Source organism: Gadus macrocephalus, chromosome 7 (genome assembly GCF_031168955.1).
Source record: "Gadus macrocephalus chromosome 7, ASM3116895v1".
Lineage (NCBI taxonomy): Eukaryota > Metazoa > Chordata > Actinopteri > Gadiformes > Gadidae > Gadus > Gadus macrocephalus.
In genome coordinates this window covers 5934162-5943538 of record NC_082388.1, presented here as the reverse complement: position 1 = coordinate 5943538, position 9377 = coordinate 5934162, and the positions used below count along the sequence as shown (strand labels likewise).

Below are 9377 nucleotides of genomic sequence, written 5' to 3'. Positions count from 1 at the left end.
CGGTTCTCTGGTGGTCCGTCGGCGGCTCAAAAGCGGCTGCAGATAAAGGGCCGCCCTTGTGCCGCTTTTGAGCCGCCGGCGAACCACCAGAGAACCGATGGTGGGCCACCAGCTTCGAATTGGCCTTATTTATGGCCTTTATGGTCTTATTTATGGCCATAATAATTCAAATGATGTACTAAAATAGTCATCTAATACATTACAACACTTTCCATTTGCCCTCAATCAAAAGAATTACAATTATTTACTGGGCTTACCAAAGTTACCAAAATGTACCAAGGTAAAGACAGCCTGCTGATGAGAAACCTTATAATGTGTTCTATAATTTAGTAATCCAGTACAAAAACATATATCCTCAGCAACTATTACACAGACTCACCACACATAGGCTATTAGGTTCAATACATTTTGTTTATTTCATAAGCATATGGCCAACATGGGCTCAACACTCCCCATCCCCATTCACCACCCTTTTCTGCCTGTCTTTTCTCCCTCCCTCCCTGTCAGCCGCCCCCTTCAAATACAGGGAGACTTCTTTTTGAAGCTCCTCTTCAGTGGCTGTGGTTACCACTCTCCGAACGGCTCCTGTAGTAAAACAAAGAGTAAGTGAGATGTTGTGTATGGAAGAATATACATGGATTCACGTGTTTATAAACACGGTGTTGTGAGGAGGGGCAAGACACCAGCAGCCAACCACGTAAGCAAATTTTTTGACCGACAGCGGTTTCCAACAATCAGAGGTTGAGTTGTGCGCAGCTAGTGTCGCGCAGCTGGGAGAAAACAAAAATGTAGAACCCATGTAGTGTATATAAACTTCACTTCCCCTTAATGCCATGCGTTTAGGCGGGGGCTACATAAGCTCCCCATTCAACACTCTTCTGTACCACAAAGATACGCAGACAGCCTACATGTATAATAGGATGCAGTAGTTAAATAAAGTTCAGTTTTAATGTTCAGCACTTTCATGTCTGCCTTCATCAATGTGTATTCGTGCTAGGGCTTTGACTTCGAACTTCGTAATTCGAATATAATTCGAATATCAAAAAATAAATCAAAATTCGAACGAATATTAGGCAGCCCTTAATATTCGAACCTGTTATGGGCAGGCCAAGAGGGAGAGACGTCGGAGAACCCGACGCAGTCTATTCATAATATTGTAATGACCACGGAAGAGGCAGTGAATGAAGTATTGATTACACAGCGATTTATCAGAAACCCAATAAACCGTTGGAACACGCAAGACCGGTAACCATAGCAACGCCGGTAAACATACCTCGCAAAACCCAATCCAGGGCTGAATCCGAATACTCGTACTTATAGTATGCATTTTGTAGTACGCCACAAATATAGCGCGTCCGAATGCTCAGTACGCATTGTGTAGTACGGAAAACGTTAAAGAATGCGTACTACCCATTGGTACTACCGCCACAGTATACAACGGTAGGTCACTACGCTATCCCACAAAGCAACCGGAGTCTGGTAACGAACGAAGAAGTGATGGCTGACCCGACACTACCAACAGCGGCTTAGAAAGACGTCGTAGAAAGCGGCGAAAAAATAGTCATGTAAAAGAGTAAAAAAGTAAAGTAAGTCATTAAGTAAAAAGAGCCTTTTTTTATTTTATAGCAACGATGACAAGACGGAAAACAGGTAACTTATCAAGGTAGTTTTGCCGGCATCTGAGGGGAGATACGTCATCTCCAAACATCCGGTGGAGTTTCGGCGGTGTTCGGAAGCGTTCAGAAGCGTTCTGCGTCAGAAGCGTTCTGCATAGAACGCTTCTGTTCAGTAGACACTGAACAGAAATAGTATGTACTAAGTATTGGGATTCAGCCCAGGTCTTACTGAAGGCATTTAATGGTCAAAATATTATGAATAAATATTCGAATATATTCGAATATTAATATTAATAAACAAACGAACTTCGAATATGATTTTTGGGCAAAAGTCAATGCCCTAATGCGTGCCCTAACAAAATGCTTTTTTTTTGCCAGGGGTTATATACTTGAACACATTCACAATAGTTTCACAAAATCACTTACTGTGCAACACACTCTTCAGGTTTAGGGACTTGAAAGCGATCTTTCCAGCTGCGCCAGTCCAATTAATTTGGAGCGCCAGGGACCTCCTGAAAGCCCGGCCCAGCATCCTCTTCACTGCGTCTTTGGTGGTTTTCCCTCCCAAAATAGCAAGTATGTTCACCTGAAATGCAAAGACCAAAATTACAGTGGCATAACTCCCAGTCAAACATTTTAGCTGTTTTCGGCTTAAGCTGTTTTGCTATATGGTGACAAAAATGGACAACATGTCATGTATTCAGCACACAACGCTCCACTTGGGAATGAGATTCAAGTTTAACAACACAACAAGGACGTGGATAGCCTGGCTTTTAATATGACGTGGTCAACATTTAAATGTAGTGGGGAAGGGAAAACAGATGTGAAACGCGACAGGTGTTTCAGATGCACACATGGTCTCAGTTCCCGGCATTCATTCCATGATTTGAATGGCATTTTTGAATCATTGAGTAGTCAACATTAAAGCAAGGCAGAGCCACATTCATTACGAGAGCCAGGCTAGGAATTGTATAGCTACAATAATCATATTGCAAAACATTTAAAAAGACATACCAGTTGATTTTTTAGGTCCACATCAGATATAAGCCGCCTCTCCAGCTCGTCCAGGTCCTCGGCATTGCTCAATGGCATGTTGGTGTCTTCCACAAGGCCGAGATCTGCCACACCACCACCACCTAGTCTCTGTATCATTGCTGTGTTGACCGCCACCTGCTGCTTCACCTCCTTCAGCTCCTCCTCAATTGTGCGGAGGTGCTGCAGAACAAGTCTGTAAAAATCTATGAATAAAAAAATATATATTAGAATTGGTATGACACAAAAAGTGTATGTAATGTAAAGAAGTTGAGACTGAAATTGCCTGACTTAATCAGGGATGAATGTCCTTCCCACATAATGAGGCCTTCATGGCTTGTTTCTCCCTTAATATTGGCGCCAGATTAATGAAAATGCAGTTCTACCTTGCTGGGGTGGTACTGGCAGAGATGTGGGCGAAGTTGACGGAGGAGTGGTGGTCTGACTTGTTAACTCTGTTGAACAGATTGGAAATGAAAAGGCATACTTAGTGAGATGATTACTGCAATGGCAGGGTTCATACAACAATTTGTGCTAAATTTGTTCTCTTTTTACTACCATCAAGATGTTTTATACTACCAAAGCAAAAGGTGGAGAGTAAGGTAATGCAATACCTTTCCAAAACACAAACACATTTAACTACACCTCATTCCACAATGAACAAAGCAGCTGGCATTTGGAGAGGGAGAGGGGTGTGGACTGTCAACTGTTGTGCACTGTATTATGTATTTACCGGCATGGCTGAAGCGGAAGAGCGGTGGTGCTACTGGCAGAGCAGTAACGGTGGTCAACTCTGTTGAACAGATTGGAAAAGTAAAAGCGTGTTAAGTTACACTTAAAGGGGTAGTTCGGAATTTTGGACATAGGGCCTGATTCCCAAGTGAGCATTGGTATTCTATATCACTGGAGACAGTTTTCAACACATTTCATACAGTCCTTCTAGTTGCAGAGTTCGCTCGTGCTAGGCTAGCGCAAGTCAACGGGCAATGCTAGCCTGCTATTAAAAACAGTCTTACCCACTCCACAGTACACCCGAGGTAAATCAATTATAACGACAGACTATAAATCTAAATGTCTGTTTATAGAATAATGTTAGAAATAAAACCAACCTTGCATTGCATTGCATTTTGAGGGAATTGCGGGGTCTCAGCAGCAGTGTTTATATTCCTGTACGTAGGCTACGGCAGCGGCGGACTGATACCTAGGTTACCGCTGTCATTGCTACAAACGCAGAGTACAGTGAACGAAGGAATTCTATAAGCGTATTCAATTAACAAGATATGCCCACGTTTGGAGGAGTTAGCGATGCATCTGCTTTTGAAGACGATTATGAGGAATTTGTTGTATCCAACGAACCGTACATGTACGAGCCGGTGTTTTGATGTCCAAGCCAGCAGCAACAAGCCACAGTTGAGTCCTTTCTGGATCTCGCACTGGAAATTGGTGGAAACTTTGTGGTGCCCATCCATACCGTTTATTTCTACAATTTCTAAAAGCACACTGAACCATCATGTTGCCTAGTCGTTCAATTGCGCTTCTGTCCCACGCTTCTCTGTTTACGTTCTTCTGTCGTGATTCGGTTACAAACCTAACCACTAACCAGCGCATAGTAAAATTCCGCTTCTGCTGAGAGAGTAGTCCCTCGATGATTCATGCGATGCAAGGTTAGTTTTATTTCTAACATTATTCTATCAACACAGACATTTAAATCTATAGTCTGGCGTTATAATTGATTTACCTCGGGTGTACTGTGGAGTGGGTAAGACTGTTTTTAATAGCAGGCTAGCATTGCCCGTTGACTTGCGCTAGCCTAGCACGAGCGAACTCTGCAACTAGAAGGACTGTATGAAATGTGTTGAAAACTGTCTCCAGTGATATAGAATACCAATGCTCACTTGGGAATCAGGCCCTATGTCCAAAATTCCGAACTACCCCTTTAACTGGCACTTTTAAAGCAACTTATAAAATGAACAAAGCAATGCTATGCAGAGGGCATGGTGGCAAATGTGTGTGCACAAAAAGTCAAAGAGACCATGATAGAGAGAGGAGATAGAGACCATGACAAAGCATAAATATAAAGAAAATGGAATTTCTTTTCAGAGAGATCACTAACCTGAATTTGGAATAGTTGTTTTTTTTGCTGGTGCTCTTGGGATTTTTGGAGGCGGGGGGAGATTCCGATTGTCATCGTCTTCACTGGAGTAGTCGGGCAGGGAAATGTTCATATTTGACAAACATAACAAATTACAAAAAGTTAAGGGTATTATCATTGGTGAATTGATGATTAGTTATAAATGCCATAATGTTACACATGTTAATACATACTCCGCCTTTCTATAAATAACCAACCGAATAAGAAGTATTATTATTATTTAAAAAAGACATCCGTGTGGTACCAGATTTTCTTCCCTTTTAATATAATATTGCACATCATTGTGAAAAAATATGATGATCTTACTTTCTTTTTCTTTTCACATCATCATCGGTGGTATCCAATGACTCCTTTTTTTGCCTTCATATAAAAATTGTGGGCCTTTTCATACGTTTCTATATCAAACGACAACAAAATCAAACAAACAACATTCCAATAGTTAACCTGAAACATTTTCTCCCAAAGCAAAACACTACATTATGATGTGTAAATATACACAAATCCTACCTTTAACTTTAAGTATGACCACTGGATGCAAGGTCCATGTCTGGGGGTCAGGGGATTCATTTGCTAAGGCAGCCTTCTTGACTTTTTCTTGGGATGTGTAAGGTGGCCAGTAGCATTTATTATTGGAAGCAATCCATGTGTTGGGAACAGTAAAAATGAACCCCTCCTCGGGGAAGGACACAACTAAATACATTTCTTAATAAATAAAAATAAATAAAATCAATAAAAATATCTTTTCTTGTATGATGTATCTTGTATGTCTGTTGAAGGGAGAAATAGTGACATGTTAATGCTCAATACCTATATAATAATATAATAACAATTGCTACAGCAATTCCACATGAGTTGGGACACTTGTGAATACAAAATGATCTACTATAATTTCTAAAACATTCAATCCATTCATCAGATTTAGGATATGGGCAGATACAACATATCAGCTGATAAAACTGAACAAAACTGTGACACTTACGCAAACATACAAAAACAGCAGTCCTACTGGTGTACCATTGGTAGCCCAGCAAAACCATCCTTAACTGGAAGCAGGACATATTTCCTCTTTATGTGGGCAGCTAGAGTGGTGCAGTTGGGGTGTCAGGGCAGATAGATGATAGATGCCAACTTCAGAGGATTCAAGGGGACAGTGGAAGAGGTTGCAGAGCTTTGTGAATGGCCTAAACACTATGTGGACGTCTGCCTTGTTGTCAACTACGATGTTGTCAATTACCACTATCCTTCCCCCAGCTAGCTCCACACAACGGTCACTGGCTGAAACCTGGATGACGGCCCCCTGAACAGTCATTTTTTTGAACTGCTTGATTACACTAATGTGAGGTGGTACAGGGCCACTGAAATGCTCGATGGATAGACTGGACGTCACACTAGTAACACACTCGCTGGACTTAAAGCTCCTCTCAGACAAGCGGCGGATGACCTGTTCTAGGGGCTTGTTTGGCTTTCTGATCATGTGTTTTAGTTGCCCAAGGAAGTTCTCAAATGGGAAGCATGATACGTTGTCTAACACTCCATACTTCTCTGTTTGTGCACTAAGGTGAACTAATGCATGCATGTTGTACCCAACGTACTCCCTACCATAGACTTCGCTGCAGTGCTTTACAAATGCCAAGAGTAGGGTGTGGGCATAGTCTGCCTTATCTCCCACAAGGTGACACTAAGTAAGATGGTCATGGCCACAGACAGCAACATAAAGTTGTCATAAATTGGTGTCGGCACTCTACCCTTTAAGCATGCTGGCCCAGTATATAGTAGGAATGAGCGAAACTCAGTAGCTTTCCATCTCTCAAATTCGGACAGAGGTCGGGGCTTACGGTAGAACTCGCTTGGAAGATGGGAACGATAGCGCAAGAGTTCAGTTGACACCTCTTTTACAGCAGGTGTACCTATGCGAGTGTGTAATGGTTTTTTCATCCAGAAGTACAACAGTTTCCGCACTGCCCCTAAGCAAACCACATGCATGTAGTCATGGGGAAACTGTGTGACCATTCCTACGGACAGAAGGCTGAATGGACTAAATCCAGTGAAATGCTGATCATCATTTAATTCCTCCAAATTATCACTGTCTAGTCGAGCAGGTGCATCAAATTGTGGAAATGTCATCCTACCCTGATAGGTTACTCCCTTTAGATGGCATTTGTGACAGCAAAAAAATCCTGTGTGACCCTTTGAACTTCTGACAAACGCGCGTGCAGGTGCATCACAAACTACTGCAGACAGGGCGACTGAAACAGAGGCACCCTGGTAACAGAAACCATCTCTCTCCAGAAGACGTACGTCACTAACAAAGTCTGTCAGAAAGTCAAGGGTTGTCGGTTTGTGATTTCCAAAGTAAATTCCTATGGCAAAAGGATCCTTATTTGTTTGTACCTGATTTTTGAAACACTCAATTAGTCCTAAAATTGTCCAGAACTGGGCATTTGAACTTTTGTAGAGGGGCAGGCCATCAATGTTCACTTGTATTGTTAAAGGCAAAGGATTGTTGTTTTTGGAAAGATGAGACGAAATGGCGTCATTAAAACCGAAATGAGAGTAAGTACCACCTGAAACACTTTTAACATCATGAGTGGTTTTTGTTTTCAGTAATGTTCTTGGGTCTTTTGGCAACCCATGAATTTTGCCAGACAGAATGGATAGTAGATCCCCTAACGCAGCATGGCTGATCCTTCTCCTAACTGCCCACTGTGCTAACTGACTTTGTGTGTCGTCGCTGTCATGATGATGATCATCATTATCATCATCATCGTCATCACTCACTCCACCATCACTATTATCATCATTGTCATGGGCCTGCTAACACACTGTAGTGCTACTCTGTCCTGAAAGGGCCAGCTCACACACTGTTGTCCTGCTTTGTCCTGGTAGGACATAGTCCCCACTACCCTCAGTCACTTCATATACCCCTTCCCCCCCACACTTTGCTGAAGAGGAAGCGAGGCTCTGTAAATCCATTTCCACCCCTCTAGCTATTCTTCTACGTTTGCTCCAGTAACTGGACATTGTGCCACGAGTGTTGCCTATTAAATTAAATTCCTAAATTACCTTACAGTGTATGCCTACAGACTGTTGTTGGTCACCTATAAAGAGAGAGAGAAAAAACACATCACTATCTGTTCTTCACAAGAGACAGCTGCATCAACTCACTCTCACTCACACACACACACACACACACACACACACACACACACACACACACACAAAACAGAAATGTGTGGGGCTAGCACTATGGGTATGATAACAGCCAAGGCTTGTTCGAGAGAGGGTGGCCTACCAGAATTGGTGAAACTAAAACGGAGCTGTAATTAACCATTTTTTGGTGACAGGACCTGTGTTAAACCTCATACGCCATCCATAAACCCCAGTAGTCTTAATTTCGAAAAAGTCATACTGTGATTTGTCTTTGCCCATCAACCCACGACATCTAAAACTGCTTGTCGATCAATACCCCATTTCGCGATAGCATCGTTGCTAACCAGTTAGCAACTTACTAGGTTTCCAATGGGAAATTGTATTGCAAGTAAGTTGCTAACTTAGTTAGCAACGATGTTGTCGAGAAACACACACCAGAAGGCTAGCCAAATTGGTTTTGTTTGTTTGTTTACATTTATCATGCGTGAGTAAAATATTCCAGCGCAGCCACTTATATACGAGACGATGTACTTTGTTTATCCTACTGGCCTAATTTATTAGTCAAACGATTGAGGTAACGGTAACTATACAAGCCAGTACCCTACCGGTATGTTGACAAAGTTGTCTTGCTGTCAGAGAATGTCGCTATGCCACACAACAAAAAGGCAACATTTTGGAAACAGACTAACGGTCTAAATAGGCTACTTTTTTTTTTTTATATATATGAAAATGATGGTATATTTAATTAAAACAGCGGAGATATGGAGAAGAGATGTTTTACTTACCTAGTCATTCTATGTCTGGATCGAGTCTTGATGCTGGCGTCCGTTATTTTCCGTTATTAAACGGGTAGAGTCTAGCGGTCCTCCAGCGGTCCGAGGGTGGCAAGCCGCCACCCTCGCGCATATTGAATGAGTAGAACTAACTCAGTGGTAACAGTAGCGGGCCTCCAGCGGTCCGAAGGTGGCATGCCACCGCCTTGACAGTGCAGCTGTACTCGCACACCATCGGGGATTACCTACCAAAATCCGCCGATGGCCCGATGTGTGTTTTGTAACTGTCAGTGGTCCGATGTCGAGCCACAGTTGGCATACCACCGGTGGCTTGCCGTCCTAACGCCACCAGTGGTCCGCTATATCAGGGATGCAAACAGGTGAAGGGTCAAAAAAGTGAGTACATCGCGGCGACTTGTTGGGTGCGCGCGCCGATCCCACATGAGACCATGGAAGGGGCGCAATGATGAAAAGGGCCAAAGATTTCTACTCCATTCTTTATTGAATTGTAAACATATTAGCAATAGCTAGAGTAACGGATTAATACAACAAACAAAACAACATTTTCATTGTCATTTTGACAGAATTACTTCTTTTTTTTTGCCACCAGGATCTCGAGTGCCCGACGCCTTTGTTTGGCCGCATGCTTCATTC

General features: G+C 42.5%; 1 protein-coding gene across 1 annotated transcript; it reads right to left on the bottom strand.

The window, feature by feature from the left end:
- Window positions 1–286: 286 nt before the first annotated feature.
- On the bottom strand, window positions 287–9082 carry LOC132461285 (uncharacterized). Its single transcript, XM_060056330.1, has 7 exons — window positions 5308–9082; window positions 4762–5195; window positions 3382–3441; window positions 3035–3103; window positions 2631–2854; window positions 2043–2202; window positions 287–585 (listed from the first exon to the last, which is right to left on the bottom strand). Exons 2-7 carry the CDS (start codon window positions 4916–4918, stop codon window positions 443–445), a joined length of 813 nt encoding a protein of 270 aa, XP_059912313.1. The 5' UTR covers window positions 4919–5195; window positions 5308–9082; the 3' UTR covers window positions 287–442.
- Between the last annotated feature and the right edge of the window lie 295 nt (window positions 9083–9377).